The sequence below is a fragment of the Lepus europaeus genome, chromosome 1, assembly GCF_033115175.1.
Source record: "Lepus europaeus isolate LE1 chromosome 1, mLepTim1.pri, whole genome shotgun sequence".
NCBI classification, from domain to species: Eukaryota; Metazoa; Chordata; class Mammalia; order Lagomorpha; family Leporidae; genus Lepus; species Lepus europaeus.
In genome coordinates, this window is record NC_084827.1 from 6019382 (window position 1) to 6036680 (window position 17299).

Here is a 17299-nt window from a genome sequence, read left to right on the forward strand (position 1 = left end):
GACAAGGACAAGAGGTCAAGAGTGAAATAATTCTGTACAGACTTTGATAAATTAACTCTTATCTTTTAAGCCTTCCCATATTACTTCTTCATAATTTATTAATCTTTGTCCAATCCAGTATATAAGTACCTGACTCTAAGTGCTTCTTTGAGTCTTATTGCTTTATGAGGACTCCTGTGCCACATAAAGCCTGCATTAAATAAGTTTGTATGCTTCTCTCCTGTTGTCTCACATTGATTTAATTCTTAGGCCCAACCCGGCCCGAGTGGATGCAGGTGGAGCTGTGTAGTGGTTATCAAGCACTGTCTATTCTCTGTGTGTACCACAGTACTTCGTGAAACATGCTTCTCCTCTTAGCCGTCTAACTACATTTTTTAAAAATAGGTCTTAGCTTTTTCTAGAAGCTCTTTTCCCATGTGTTATGTTATGTGTGGTCCATTGATGATAAAATGTACTAAACATTCACACAGCCTTCTTATATGGAAAGTGCTGCCATTAACTTTTGTACAAGCAGACCTGCTCTCAGCTTCAAGGGCTAAATAGTTAAGCTTGGAGGAAAGACTTCAAGCCGCCAATCAGGAGCAATTACCAAAATGACTGTAAGTGTTCAGAGTGCCCTAAAGAAGAAATGAGAGGGTATGCAAACGCAGAGCAGCAAAACCTAACCTAGAGGGTTGTTAAGGAGAGCCAGACAAATTTTCCATGCATGATCTAGGCAAAGAAAAGGAAAAATAGGATTCTAGGCAGAGGAGCAACATGTGCAAAAATACATTCAGGCAGAAAAGGAGAGGATAGAACATGGCATATTTTAGAAAACAGAAGACTGGTGCCGGATGGCAGTGGGTAACACTTCGAGCCCAAAGCATGCCACGGGGCCTTGTGACAGCTGTCGCACAACACTGCATCACTCTCCAAGAAAGAATTCACTGCTGGGCCCTGGGGAGGGCAGATCAGTATCATTACCCAGTTGCAACTGATCCTGGAGGGATGCCACCAAGTCCATGTTCTTCTCTGGCAATCTTTGGGCTATACCCACACTCCTGAGCAGCCTCTAATCTATAACGATGGGCAGGTAGATGGTTAGGTGTTGCTCTCTGCCCCATGTAGGAGTCTTCTGACAGCTGCTCTGGCTTCTGGACTCCCCATTGGTTTGGTCAAGCCTTGGCCAGACTTGTTTTGCAGATTATAGTCCCTATTGTCAGTGTGAGCCTCTCTCAGGATTTGAGTATTAAGTTTGAGATACAATTATTCGTTTTGAGGCTTGATGACTGCATACAATATTACAGTTACTATCAATTAGATTTAACAAATGAAATTCACATAATTGTATCCCCAGCTTTTAGTAACCTCAGTGGCATGCTGAGGAAATCAAAACACAGTTGTTAAGACTGACAATTTTTGTTTAAGAAACTCAACATCAGCTATATCTGGGTGAAGCAGATGATATTCAATTGGCTATTTTCTGTTTTCAATAAACAAATATTTAATTATAGCAATTTATTGCTGTAAAATAGTATGATACATGTAGTACAGTTCAGCACAGCTACTTCAGAGAAGAAAAATGTTCACTCAATTATTTTTGCCGCATTTGGAGACTAACCAACTTGCCAGTTATGATGGTTAACATGGTTTTATCTCAAAGGAGAAAGATTTACTAGTTCAACTTAGTAAATACATGCTAGAGTAAATCCTTGATAAACTTTTGCTAGGGAGTAAATTTTTGTTAGAGTTGTCTCTCTGACACTTCCCTCTCCCACCAAAGGCATGTCTGCCACAGAGTTTGAATCCATGAGCCCTGTGGATTGATCCCACTCCCAGCTCCACACTGAGACACAGGACACTCTCACCCTTCAAAAGTGGCTTCACACAGAGGTCTTAGAACTTACACCTGGTGATAACAGGAAGTGATTCAATGTACCCACACCCACTCACCCCCTACCGCTCCCTACATCTGAAGGGTCAAATGTTTCTACAGATGCAGTTGGAGACAACTCAAGAAATAAGCTGGAAGACAAAGCCTATGCAGAAAAGCCAAGATAAACCAAAGAAACAAAGCATGAGAACTCATCCAGTTCCAGCTGAAGACTGCCCTCCGTCACTTGACTATGGAAGCCAGGGTAAACTACATTTCTTGTTATTTTTGTGATCAACAGCATTTTGGTATGCAAGAATATCTTCTAGATTTTAAAACTACACAATAGGTCATGTACTTCAGCTTATCTTACTGCCCTTACTAGACAAAAAGTTGTCAACTGTCAATCAATGCTTCAGGTTTAATTTTGTAAACCATCATTAAACATAGATTTAAAAATTCTCCAAAGATATCAAAAACATAGTAAGATATAAATTTTTGTATTAACAAAGTAAGGTGATGAAACATTTGGATGCTAGGTGGAAGTCACTGTTAAATATCTTAAAGTGTACATAAATACAAAGCAGGAAATTCTTGTCTGGCTTAAAAGAAAATAATGTTGATCTCAGTCTACCCAAGAGTTTTCAATGATGATCCTGGGCCAAATTGGGTCCTATTTGTTTTGGCCACATACTACCAAACACACATATTATATTATAAAAACAGAGAGCTCTCCATGGTGACAGTCAACAAGAGCACCTGGTCAGTTTAGGCAAGAATGAGCTCTCGGTTTTACTTTCACACAGTCCAGTTCACCCAGTTCATGATCTTATAAGGTATTTTAATTTGTGACCTCCGACATATGTGTACACATTCATGTTTTGGTAGCTAAGTACAGACTTACATAATATGAAAGAAACCAAATTTTAAAAATAGCAAGAAAGTAAAATCATTTCAGATGATTAAACCCTAAAATACACCTGGAAACAAGATTCTTAATCCCCAAGGAGGTACATGGTTTACCTGTAGGTCTTTTTCTTTAATCTTCTTCTGGAGCACTTTAAGACACTTAGTGAAGTCCGTGTGGTCTTGATCAGGAGTTGGAATAAGTTCACATCCCTATACATTGAAGTAAAACACAAGAGAAGAATAAGTAATGGTTTCAGCCTTCTGAACGAGACCAATAGCTATGAAAGTAAAGACAAGGTATCAGTAGACATACCCTTTTATGCCTGTATTATTCTCCTATTATTAGAATCATTACCATTATCTTTTTTATTTCACATAACAGGACATTTCAGGAATGCTGTTACAATGTTACAATAATGGGCTGATTATGACAATCATTTTATCCAAGAAAAGCACAGATTATACAACATTAATGATCTTTTAAAAACACTGATGTGATGACATTCAAAATTAACATAAAGGGTTTAGTATAAGTATGACAAATTATATTCACAGCGAAATTACCTGAAATTAAAATGAAACTGCTTGTAAGAAACTTTGAAGTTCTTTAGGAAGAACTCATAAGTTTACTTACATATTGGAAAAATTAATATGATTTATATTGAACTCATGAGAAAATGTTTTTGTCTTATATCAAATCAAGTTACCTGTCCTATAAACTCCTTTATAGTACCCTGTGTGGAGAGCAGCAGGGAGACCTATGCCGGCATAAATGTGTCTTTTGGATTATCTTTTGGACATAATGAAGAAAATTTATAAGTTCTCTGCCTTCTGTACAACATGTACCTTACCTGGTGAAAAACATGGTGATGTATTTATAAACATAAAACCACAAACGTGCCAACTTGTGGGCACTAGTGAACACAGAGAGCTAAAGAGACCATATTTTTGAAATGACACTTTGTGTGCCAATGTCATACAGAGGCAAAGGCACGTAAAACAAGAACACAATGGGACTTCAGACTTCTTAATTCAGGTATAAAACAATTCTTGGACTCTGCCAAACAGCTGAGTAAGGGAAAGTTAAATATAATCTACTATATAAAGTTGCCATTCAAAGAGTTTTCAAGGATACAAAACACCCATACTGCCTCTTAAATTATTCTAAGAACCATTCTCAGTAGATTTAAAGGTTCTTGTTCTACTTCAAGGTCTCTTTAAATGTGTCAAGCTAAACCTGTGCTTCATTCATTTATGACTGTCCTACAAAGTAGGAACCAATGAAACAATTAATTTCTCATAATTCAGAAATATATTATGCTCTAAAAGATGCATATGTCATCTTTACAAGATCATGGACATACACTTTCTTGACCCTAAAAGAACATTGGAATTTACTATAATCATCAGGCAAGGACATGAAGAAAAGCCTTGTCTCGGGATAATATGCCTGAAAAGAAAATACAAGCATATGTCATAGCACAAATGAATATGACCAGGGCTAAAATGATTAGATTGTCTCCAAATTGAAAGTCATTGCACTGAACGTTCCCTGTGGGAGAAGTTATGTTTCCTTCATTACTGTTTCCAGTATCTGCTACCAGTATGCTACATGGGAATTTAATAAACTTTGGAATACAGGGTAGGTTTTTGTCCTGGCAGTTAAGGTGCTGGTTGGGATGCCTACATCCCATAATAGACAGCATGGTTCTGAGTCCAGGCTCTGCTTTTGACTCCAGATTTCTGACAATGCAGACCTTGAGAGGTAGTGGTGATAGTAAAAGTGACTGGGTTCCTGCCATGCACAGGAAAGTACTGGTTTGAATTTCCAGCTCCTAGCTTCAATCTCATACAATCCTGGCTATTGTAGGCATTGGAGGAATAAACCAGTAGATGGGAGCTCATTCTCTCTTTCTCTCAAACTTTAAATAGTCATTTAAATGCATGTTGGTATAGGAGTAGGATTACACAGCATCTTATGGCTAGCTACAGTAATGTGACAATAGAGAATTGTCTTCCTCTTTAAATCCTTAGAAAGGAAATTTATAAAGCAAGTAGAAATAGCAATATACTAGATAGCAAATAGACCATTGTTTACTTACACTGTTATCTTCACAGGATCAACATGGAGCCACTGCAAAAGTGGCAGTTAAACCAAAACCAAGAAATAACCTACATAGTAACACTGCAATATTTGTAGGTTATGAAAAATAAAAATGAGATAATTGACTTGCTGACAACTAGACAGCTGGGTATTAATTCACAAGAATGCTATTACTAGAAACCCTATTTCTCAACTTCGATGAAATGGGAAAGACATGCTTAAATATCTGAGAGACAAACATCATGTAACCTCTATAGAGCTGGTTCTGTAAGAGTAATACTTCAAAAAATAAATAATAAAACTATTTGAGGGGCAGGCGTTGAGATGCAGCAGATTCAGCTGCCACTTGGAATGCTCATCTCGGTTTCTGGGATGGAGTCCCACCTCCATGTCCCATCCAACTTCCATTAATGTGCACCCTGGGATGAAGTACTCGTGTCTATTACTCATGTGGCAGACCCAGATGGAGTTTCTGGCTCCTGGCTTTGGCCTGACCCTGACCCAGACCTGGGTGTTGCAGGTATCTGGAGAGTAAACCAGCAGACGGAAGACAGCTAACTCTTTCTCTTGCTCTGCCTTTCAAATCAATAAAAGCAAATTGATTAACTTCACAAATACCTATTTGAAACATATGAGCAAGGCTGGGATATTTTACTTTACCTCATTACTTAAAAGAGACATGTAGAAGAGATTAGGTCAGACTATGAAGAGAGATAAATGACTGAAAAACTCGGACTATATCAAAACCAAGACTCTGTAAGCTCCAGGTGAGTTTTTTCACAGCCAGCCATAGCTTTCCACTGTCGTTTGGATCTTACAACATCATATAATGGTGTAAAAGAAGTAGAATGCTAAAGATGAGAAACTCTAGATTCTACAAACAGGGAATAAAACAGAAATACTATGAAGTATATCAAGCAGTGCTCACCTACTATTTCATATGTTAACATTTATAATTATTCCTTATAACAAAATTCAATTTTGTGGTATCAAATATACTAAGTTACTATGAAAATTTTCACTGATTTGAGGGCTTCTTTAGAAAACAAAGAACCTCACACTTACTATCCAAGGAAATTCACACTCTTAAAGCCATGACATTTGCAAAATAAGAAAGTATGTGAGTTTCTAAAAAAAAAAAAAAAAAAGAAGCATACCATATTTGATTCCTAGTAAAAGTGCATGTATTTTATTCTGCAGTCATTCAGACATAATTTGGCCCACGAAAGTTCTCATGCTAGCAGCTAGGTCTTTGCTGTGGCAGTGTTGGGAGGTAGGGCATAATGGAAGGTAATTAGTTAAGGGGAGGGTGCTGATCTTGGTTATTGAGTAGGCTGATGTGAGAGCAGGCTTTTATAAACATGTCCATCTCATGCATTTGGTCCCTTCTGTGTGTGGCTAGTTCCCTTTCCATTTCTCTGCTATGCTAGGACACAGCCATGGGTCCTATTTTTTTTTTTTTTTTTTTGACAGGCAGAGTGGACAGTGAGAGAGAGAGACAGAGAGAAAGGTCTTCCTTTGCCGTTGATTCACCCTCCAATGGCCGCTGCGGCCGGCGCACCACGCTGATCCGATGGCAGGAGCCAGGGGCTTCTCCTGGTCTCCCATGGGGTGCAGGACCCAAGCACTTGGGCCATCCTCCACTGCACTCCCTGGCCACAGCAGAGAGCTGGCCTGGAAGAGGGGCAACCGGGACAGAACCCGGTGTGCCGGCGCCACAAGGCGGAGGATTAGCCTAGTGAGCCGCAGTGCCAGCCCAGCCATAGGTCCTTAACAGAGTCACACAGATGTTCAAACCAGGCTTGTAAACCTCTAGAACTGTGAGCTAGATAAATCCATTTCTTTTTTTTATTATGCTATTTACTATTTTATTGCTACATTAGAAATGAAAATAAGCTGTGAGAAGCTGCAAAAGCATGCAACTTCCTGAAGATTAAGAAGCAATGGAGGCGTACATTGTGGCAGGTTAAACTGGCTTACCTTGCAAAGAGTACAAGGGCTACACACACAGAGGTAATCAGTGGTGATATTTTTAACAGCATGTGCCATCTGGAATTTAAGTATCAACAGAAAGTGTGAAACAAACTTCAGAGGACAATGACCACCTCTGACTTCTTAGGCAGGAAGTGTATGTGAGAAATCATCATCAGGTGCTTAAAATCTCTACCAGCACATAGGTTAACAAAAAACAGGCCTAAAACCAAGACTCTTCAGCAATGTCAAAATTTCCTCTTTAAAGGAGATTTTCATTTTACGATGTTTGAACACTTTCTTTCTCCTGCTGGATAGTTTCCTTCGAGGGAAGAGAATTTTTCTCTTCAGTATTGGTTTTCTTCAGTTTTGACTTGTCAAACTTCTCCACTTCTGATAAGTCTGGCTTGTCACTCATCTTGGCTAAAAGACTGCAGGCGAGACGGGACAAAAGCGGCCCTTCGGGCGTGTACCGCGGCTCTCTCAGGACCTGGCTCCTCTTCTTTTTTTTTTTTTTTAATATTTATTTACTTATTCGAAAGGCAGAGTTAGAGAGAGGCAGAGGGAAACAAAGAAAGTATTGCATTTGCTGGTTCACTCCCCAGATGGTGGCAATGGCTCAAGCTGGGCCGATCCAAAGCCAGGAGCTTTTCCTGGGTCTCCTACATGGGTGCAGGGGCCCAAGCACTAGAACCATCTTCTACTACTTTCCCAGCCATAGCAGAGTTGGATCAGAAGTAGAGCAGCAAGGACTTGAATAGGTGCCCATATGGGATGCTGCCAGCACTGCAGACGGTGGCTTTACACACTAAACCACAGCACCTGCCCAGTAAATCCATTTCTTTATAAAGTGCCCAGCCTCAAGCATTTCATTATACCAAAAGAAAACTAGTAAGAAACCTTCCCAATTGATGTTATAAATTTTTATTTCTTGAAATTTTTTTAAAGGCAGAGAGAAAGAACTCTTCCCACCTGTAGGTTTACTCTTCAAATGTCTGCAACAGCCAGTACTGGACCAAGTCAGAGCCAGGAGCTGTAAACTCAGTCTGGTCTCCCATGTGGTTGGCAGAAATCCAACTACTTGAGCCATCTTGTGCTGCCTTCCAGGGTGCAAGTTAGAAGGAAGATGGAATTGGAAGTATAGCCAGGACTTGTAAAACAATCTTAAGATGCCAATATTTGAGTGAAACCTTCTGTTTAAACTATTGTTATCTTTGATCTTTCTCAGTTGCTTAAAATGTATTTTTTTTTTTTTTTTTTGGACAGGCAGAGTGGATAGTGAGAGAGAGAGACAGAGAGAAAGGTCTTCCTTTTTGCCGTTGGTTCACCCTCCAATGGCCACTGCAGCCAGCGCATCTTGCTGATCCGAAGCTTGGAGCCAGGTGCTTCTCCTGGTCTCCCAAGCGGGTGCAGGGCCCAAGGACTTGGGCCATCCTCCACTGCCTTCCCGGGCCATAGCAGAGAGCTCGCCTGGAAGAGGGGCAACCGGGATAGAATCCGGCGCCCCAACTGGGACTAGAACCCGGTGTGCCGGCACCGCAAGGCGGAGGATTAGCCTGTTAAGCTACGGCACCAGCCAAAAGGTATTTTTTTTTAGAAATACATAGTATTATTTTCTGAGCCAGGAGATGGCTCTAGTATAATATATTTTTTCTTTCATAGATTTTATTATTAAATATATAGATGTTTAATTCTATCCTAATGAGTTTCCTTTATAAATACACCATTTTTATAAACTGATTTGTTTTTAATATGACATTTTATTAACCCTGCTTTATAACAACTATAAAGAAAAAGACTTGAACTGATGTCACAAATTTCAGAATGTCAGTATGAAGATTAGTCTGATTTTGTTGTACCCTAAAAAGAATCTCGCAGATAAGGAATCGCAACGCCTTCTCCAACCATTCTGAAGCATGTACACATAGAAAGAAAAGAAGAATTCCCTAATTTATAATAGGAAGTTCAAAGGGGCAGGTGTTTTATCTTGCAATTAAGACTTGTGGCTTGGGATGTCTGCAACCCATACTCAAGTGCCATATTCAAGTTTCAGTAATGGCTCTGCTCCTGACTCTTGGTAATGTGCATTCTGAGAGGGAGCAGATGACGGATCAAGTAGTTGAGTCCCTGCCATCTACATGGAGATTCTGAGTTCCAAGCTTCTTCTGCTGTAGCCTTGTGCCTAACCCTGGACACTGCCAACATTTGGAGAATAAACCAATGGACCACAGTTTACTCTCTAATAAACTGATAAATATTTAAGAATTCTGTTCCACTGTTTTGAGTTGATCATAGTCTCTCTTATCAACTCATCCTCACTCCATAAATCAAAAACAGGAAAAGCTATATACAAACTTAATTACAAAATCAATCACCAGATACCCAGCTATTTTTTAAGGGGCTTATATGTATCTATTGCTTAAACTAAACTGTACAGAAGTAGAGTTCTAACAGATTCAATACGCTAGTTCAACTGAAATAAAAACATGCGTATCATAAATACTCAACAAGTACAATAAAAACATTGTGTGTGTGAGATTGAACGACAGGTAGGCTCTTTTTCTTCGTCTTTGCATATCAAGAAATTCCTAACAGTACATCTCCATTATCAAACAAATGCTTGAAAGAAAATCAGCATTTTTTTTTTTTTTTTGACAGGCAGAATGGACAGTGAGAGAGAGAGACAGAGAGAAAGGTCTTCCTTTGCCGTTGGTTCACTCTCCAATGGCTGCCGCGGTTGGTGCGCTGTGGCCGGCACACCGCGCTGATCCGATGGCAGGAGCCAGGAGGGGCTTATCCTGGTCTCCCATGGGTTGCAGGGCCCAAGCACTTGGGCCATCCTCCACTGTACTCCCTGGCCACAGCAGAGAGCTGGCCTGGAAGAGGGGCAACCGGGACAGAATCCGGTGCCCCGACCGGGACTAGAACCCGGTGTGCCGGCGCCGCAAGGCGGAGGATTAGTCTAGTGAGCCGCGGCCCCGGGCCAGAAAATCAGTTTTCTAAATTGATCCTTTTGTTTTGGTGGATAAAGGGTATAGTGTATACATTTCAAATTCGTCTAGACTCTGGGCTAAGGTTTATTCTCGAAAAAGGAGGTTTCTTTGAATCCCCATACCTTGAAAATAAGTGTGCCTCAGATAGTAATGAAGTAGGCCCCAACTGATCTGTGGTCTGTTCCATCAAATAGATTCCAAAGATGAAGAGCTAAATCACTAGAACAGATGACGGAACATTTTGAAACATATTTCATAGCAAGTATCTTGGGCTTATTAATATTTTAACAATTAATATATGTATAGATATATAATTCACTTTCAAACAAAAACAAATCACTTGAGGGTGGCACTGTGGCGTAGTAGGCTAATCCTCTGCCTGCATTGCCAGCATCCCATATAGGTGCCAATTCATGTCCCGATTGCTCCTCTTCTAATCCAGTTCTCTTCTGTGGCTTGGGAAAGTAGTAGTGGTGGGAGCCAGAACCTTCATTGGAGATCCAAGAGAAGCTCCTGGCTCCTGGCTCAGCTCTGATTGTTGTGGCCAATAGAAGAGTGAACAAGCAGATGGAGGACTTTTCTCTCTGTCTCTAACTCTACCTCTCAAATAAATAAAAATCTTTAAAAATTTAAAAAAATCATGAGTTGCCAGGGCTATGGAAGCCTTTAGAGTTCGTTGACTTTGATCTTATTCCGATAGGGTCATAGTCAAAGTGGAAGTTCTCTCCTCCCTTCAGAGAAAGGTACCTCCTTCTTTGATGGCCCCGTTCTTTCCACTGGGATCTCACTCATAGAGATCTTTCATTTAGGTCTTCTTTTATTCTTTTCCATGGTATCTTGGCTTTCCATGCCTACAATACTCTCATGGGCTCTTCAGCCAGATCCGAATGCCTTAAGGGCTGATTCTGAGGCCAGAGTGTTGTTTAGGACGTCTGCCATTCTAGGGAGATTACTGATGCCATGAACAGGAGTGTCAAATTGTTAAGTCAGCAACAGAAGTCACTGTGTACTTACATCCCAGGTGAGATCTGTCCTTAATGTGTTGTCTAATGTGCAGTGATGCTATAACTAGTACTGAAACAGTATTTTTACACTTTGTGTTTCTGCGTGGGTACAAACTGATGAGATCTTTACTAATTATATACTGAATCGATCTTCTGTATATAAAGATAATTGGAAATGAAAAAAAAAACCTGGTGTTAAATTGGAAATGGCATAGAAAATTAATTTTTTTAAAAAATATATTATGTAGGATCTCTGTCTTTAATGTGCTGTACACTCTTATTTAATGCTATAACTAGTACTCCAACAGTATTTTTTTTTTCACTTTGTGTTGCTATATGGGGGCAAACTGTTGAAATCGTTACCCAATATATACTAAACTGATCTTCTGTATATAAAGAGAATTGAAAATGAATCATGATGTGATTGGAAGGGGAGAGGGAGCGGGAAAGGGGAGGGTTGTGGGTGGGAGGGAAGTTTTGGGAGGGGGAAGCCACTGTAACCCATAAACTGTACTTTGGAAATTTATATTCATTAAATAAAAGTTTAATTTAAAAAATTTTAAAAAATCACTAAAAGGGCCTGCATTGTTAACAATATAGTATTAGTCAAACTATTTTACCACACATACATGGAAAGGGTATCAAGGGTTCAAAAGGTAATAAAGGTCATCTGTCTATTAAACAATACTTTGAATGGAATTTGAAAACATGATTATGAAACTGACAAGAAAGAACAAAGAACCAAGAAAAGCAAAGTCAGGGCTGGCATTGTGGCATGGCCGGTGAAGCCTCTGGCTGCAATGCAGGCTTCCCATACGGATGCTGATTTACACCCTTGCTGCTCCATTTTTGATCCAACTCCTTGGTAATGCACCTTGGAAAGAAGAGAAAGATGGCCCAAGTGGTTGGACCCCTGTTGCCCACATAGGAGACCTAGAAGGAGCTCCAGGTTTTTGCCTTTGGCCTGGTCTGGCCCCAGGCATGGTGGCCATCAGGGGAGTGAAGAAGTGAATGGAAGACCTCTATTTCTCCTCTCCCTGTAACACTAACTTTCAAATAAATAGATTTTCTTTTTTTATTTGACAGGTAGAGTTATAGACAGTGAGATAGAGAGAGACAGAGAGAAAGGTCTTCCTTCCATTGGTTCACTCCCCAAATGGCCGCTACGGCCAGTGCTGTGCCAATCCAAAGCCAGGAGCCAGGTGCTTCCTCCTGGTCTCCCATGCAGGTGCAGGGACCCAAGCACCTGGGCCATCCTCCACTGCCCTCCCGAGTCACAGCAGAGAGCTGGACTGGAAGAGGAGCAGCCGGGACTAAAACTCGGTGCCCATATGGGATGCCAGTGCCTCAGGCGGAGGATTAACCAGGTGAGCCACAGTGCCAGCCCATAAACAGATATTTTTTAAAAGACAGAAAAGAACAAAACCAAAAGCAATATTTCAGAAGAACAAGGTGGCTGAATCTGCTCCTCTGAATATTCAGGATTATAAAGTTACAGTAATTAACAGGTAATGGGCAAAATGAAATAATGGTATATTAGCAAAGTAAGAGTGAAGATATTTGCTTATGTGACTCAAAACTGTCTTGTAGGATCCAAAACAGTGACTAGCACACAGCAAATGCTCAGTATATAGTTGCTGAATAAATAGACAGAATTGAGGAAAAGAAACAGGTATATACAAGCATATTTGAAAATTTAACAGTAAAAATAATATTTATGAGAGAATAGAGTGGAAAATGATCAGACCTTGAGTAGGTAATTTATTAAATAAGATGCAAAGCACAACTTAAAAGGAAGAAATCTGGTTAGTTCAACTACTTTAAGAAGTTTTGTTTACAAGCAAACAAGCATGAATAAAATAAAGAGATGGAAATCTTAAGAGATACTAGGCACACATAAATAGAAAATGATTTGCATTAAGAATACATATAGAATTTCTAAAAATATGTTAAAAATAAATACCTTGGTGGGAAAATGAGCAAAGCAGTTCGATAGGCAAATTATAGAAGAGAAAAATCTAATAAGCATGAAAATAAGTTGATTTTCACAAGTAATAAGACAAATGCAGGTAAAAATTAGAATGATACACATTTCATATAACATTAACAACAAAAATTGTGGCACAGTTAAACTGTTGAGCAGTGTATGACGGTGAAAATGAATTACAAGAAAAACATGCATAGGCATAGGTGTTTATGAATCACAGAATCATAGAGGTAGTATAAAGAGTAGACAAAATCTGAAAAATATGAAACATCGTAAAATGTGAAAACGTACTAGTTACCTGTATATATGATATACTGATGTTTTCATCAAAGTATAAAGAAATGTATGAGGATAAAGTTTCATGTTTATCCAGTTGTAAGAGATGGCTTAACCTATTATGCCACAACACCAGTCTTTAGAAAGAGAAATCGTGAGCTGTATGGCTAACACTTCTTAAATTAGGGCTTGGTTCCAGAAGTATTTATTACTTTTTCTACTTCCGTATATCTTAAACATTTCATACTCCTTTTTTTTTATGATCATGTAGCTCTTACTACCAACAATGGAGGCAGTTTTGATTCATTTTTGTCTCCTCAGTGCTTAGAATACACAGTAGCTTTTCTTTTTTCCCAAAATTGAGTTTCAATGATCAAGTTCCTCCTACTACACTGATTTTCTTACAACTTTAATGAAAAATGATTGTACATATTTATGGGCTACAATGCAACATTTCAGTTGTGTATACAATGTGTAGTAATCAAAGCAGGGTCATGACATTTCCTCCTCTTTGACATCACTTTATGACTAGAGTCTCAGCTCTCCTTCTATTTGCTCATAAAACATGAATTATATGCTACAACAGGTCTTTGTGAAATACAGTTACCCTACTGTACTGTGTAACTCTTGGAACTTATTCCTTTGTTCTAACTCAAATTTGGTCCCCATTACCCCAACTCCCTCTATCCCACACTATCCTTCTGGCCTCTAGTAGTCATTCTGTGTTAAAGACTGTTTTTAGCTTGCACACTGAGGGAGAAAATGTGGTATTTTTCTGGTCTGGCTTATGTCCTCCAGTTTCATCCATTTTGATGCAAATAACAGGATTTTATTATTTTCCTGGCTGAATAATAATATTGTATTATGTGTAGACACAGCACATTTCCTACATTCATTTATCATGTTGATTTCTTATCTTGGCTACTGTAAACAGCAATGGACATGGCAGAGTAAATATCCTTTTGATATAATAATTTCATATGTTTTGGGTATACACCAAGTAGTGGATCACTTGATAGTTTTAACTAGATTTTAAGGAATCTCTATACTGTTTTCCAAATTATCTATACTGGTTACACTCTCATCAACAAATATATGAGTGTTCCCCTTTTTCACATCCTTAGCATCCTGTTACTTTCTTTCTTGAAAACAGCCATTCCCATGGGAGAAAAGTTGCTATCTCATTGTAGCTTTTATCTGCATTTTCCTGAAGTTCAGTGATACTGAGCATTTTTTCACATATTGTTGACCATTTCTATTTCTGTTGACTACCACCTATTTAGGTCTTTGTCCCATTTCCTAATTGGCTTGGTTGTTTCTGTGTTGATGAGTCTTTTGAATTCCTTATTTATTCCAGATATTAATCAGATGCTAGATACATAGATTGCAAACAATTTCTCCCATTCCCTTAGATGTCACTGCACTCTGCTGATTATTTGCTTTGCTGTGCAGAAGCTTCTGAGTTTTTCTTTTGTTGCTTAAACTGTTTGGATGTGGCCTACACCAATGTCTTGAAGTGTTTTCCCTATGATTTCATACTTTCAGATCTTACATTTATGTCTTTGATCCATCCATGAGTAACTTGTGTATATGGTGAATGGCAGAGATCTAATTTCATTTTTCTGCTTATGTATATCTAGTTTTGCCAGCAGGACTTACTGAAAAGACTATTCTTTCTTCAATGTATGTTACTGATACTTTTGTCTAAAATCAGGTTGCTCTATGTACATGGATGAATTTCTGTGCTTTCTGTTATGCTTCATGGATTATCTATTCTGCTCAATGTGTCAGTTTTTATGACAGTAATATTGTTTTAATTACTTTGTAATATGCTTTGAACTCAGGTATTTTCATGCCTCCAGGTTTCTGTTTTTTGTTTTGATTTTTCACATAGGATAACTTTGGCTTTTCTGGGTCTTGTGCAGTTCCATATGAATTTTAGGATTTTAAAAAAGATTTGTATTTATTAGAAAGGCAAGGTGATGGAGGGAGAGACAGACAGATTGATCTTCAACCTTCTTGTTCACTCCCCAAATGGCTGCAATGGCCTAGTCAAAACCAGGAGCTCTAGGGGTCTCCCACATGGGTAGCAGGGGCCCATGAACTTGTGCCATCTTCTACTACTTTCCCAAGTGTATTAGCAGGGAGCTTGATTGGAAGCAGAGCAGCCAGTGCTCTGACATGGGACATGGACAACTGCATCACAGGCAGTGGCTTAACTTGCTGCACCACAGTGCTGGTCCCAGGATTGTTTTTCCAAGTTCTGTAAAGAATGCCATTGGAATTTTAATGTGGATTGCATTGAATTTACAGATTGTTAAAAGTATTATAAACATTTTAGCAATACAAATTCCATGAACATGGAACACCTTTTCATTGTTTGTGTGTCCTCTATGATTTTTGTTTTAACTGTACATTACAATTTTCCTTGCAGAGAACTTTCATTTCTTTGATTAAGTTTATTCATAAATATTTTACTTTTTGGTAGCTTTGTGAATAGGATTATTTTCTTTCTTTCCTTTTCAGCAAGGCCATTATTGGTGTATAGAAATGCTACTTTTTTGTATGTAGATTGTTATCTTGCAACTTTACTAAATTGGCTGATTAGTTCTAAAAGCTTTTTGATGAAGTGTTTAGGCTTTTCCAAGTATAAAGTCATCTCATTTGGAAACATGAATATTTTGGCTTCCTTCTTTCCAGTTTGGATGCCCTTCATTTCTTTTTTCTTCCTTAATCATTCTTCCTAATATTTCTAGTAGTATACAGAATATATTAATCATTTGATGAATGTTCAAAACTGAGTTCTTGCCTTCCCATTTAATCCAGTACAAAAATGTAGTTATAGGAAATTTAAAAGCAGCCCATGACATTTCTAAATAACTCTATAAAATTCTTACATCAAGTTTAAGTGTATCTTCTTTTATTGGTTTATAACTGGCCATTGTTGTACTCCCTTGGAATTAGAGAAAAGCCTTATATCTCTTAAAAAAACAAAACAAAAACCTCCCCATTATACTCATCCCTCTGATTCTGATTTTAAAATATAAAACATAAACAACTTTCTCAATTGTTTTCTACAATGTTATTATTTCTAAAACTCAAAATAACAACTTCCAACTTTCCTTCATTATGTACTAATCCAACCTCTTAGGTTTGTTAAATGAATTGTAGAAAGTATACTATTCATATCAAATAACTGTGGTTGGAGTGAAAGAAGACATATGCATAAAAGTTTTTTTTCACAACTGCCATCTCTTCATTGAGCCTAAAATTGTACCTTCTAATTGAGGCATATTCTAACCATTCTATTTAACAGACCATGCTTCAGGAAGTTAATGGAGGAGTTGGAGCAGTGGTACAACATGTTAAGCTGCCACCTGCAGTGTCATCATCCCACATGAGTGACGGTTCAACTCCCGGCTGCTCCACTTCTGATCTATCTCCCTTCTAGTGTGCCTGGGAAAGCAGTGGAAGATGGTCCAAGTCTTGGGCCTCTGCCACCCATGTGGAAGACCTGAAAGAAGCTCCTGGCTCCTGGCTTCAGAGTTGCAGCCATTTGGAGAGTGCACCTGTGGGTTGAAGGGTTCTCTGTCTCTCCCTCTCTCTGTAAAGCTGCCTTTCAAATAAATAAATAAATCTTAAAAAAAGAATTTCATGGAAATGTGTATATTTTTAAAAAAAATAGCTATTATTTTGAAGGTCACAGTTATAGAGAGAGAGGTAGAGACAGCTAGAAACAGAGATCTTCCATCTGCTGGTTCACTTCCCAGATGGCTGCAATGGCCAGCATTCAGCCAGGCCCAAGTCAAGCCAGGAGCTTCATCTGAGTCTCCCACAGGGGTTGCAGGGTCCCAAGCACATGGACCATCCTTTACTGATTTTCCCAGGCCATTATCAGGGAGTTGGATTGGAAGTGGAGCAGCCAGGACATGAACCAGCGGCTTTACTCTGTATGCCTCAATGCTGGCCCTGGAAATGTGTATTATGAAAAATTATGCATTCATTTCAAAATGTTTACACCAATATAAGGTTATCTTTTAATGTGTTTTTCCACGAACTATTTAAAGTCTCTTTGGGACAATATGAGCTTCCATCTCTCCTAAGCAGTGCAGATATGAATAGGGCACTCCAGACTGCCCTCATGCTACTTTAAATTTTCTGTGTTCTTCACAGGACACATCACTATCTACCATATGTATTATT

General features: G+C 38.8%; 2 protein-coding genes across 3 annotated transcripts in view; both read right to left on the minus strand.

The window, feature by feature from the left end:
• TPK1 (thiamin pyrophosphokinase 1) overlaps nt 1-17299 on the minus strand; it is a 492046-nt gene that overhangs the window by 239228 nt on the left and 235519 nt on the right. For both annotated transcript variants that reach the window (XM_062190349.1, XM_062190261.1), the window contains one exon: nt 2876-2971. In XM_062190349.1, the coding sequence (XP_062046333.1) occupies nt 2876-2971 (96 nt within the window). The remainder of the gene's footprint in view (nt 1-2875; nt 2972-17299) is intronic.
• LOC133764294 (thymosin beta-15A-like) lies at nt 6726-7313 on the minus strand. Its single transcript, XM_062197968.1, has one exon. It carries the CDS (start codon nt 7252-7254, stop codon nt 7117-7119), a length of 138 nt encoding a protein of 45 aa, XP_062053952.1. The 5' UTR covers nt 7255-7313; the 3' UTR covers nt 6726-7116.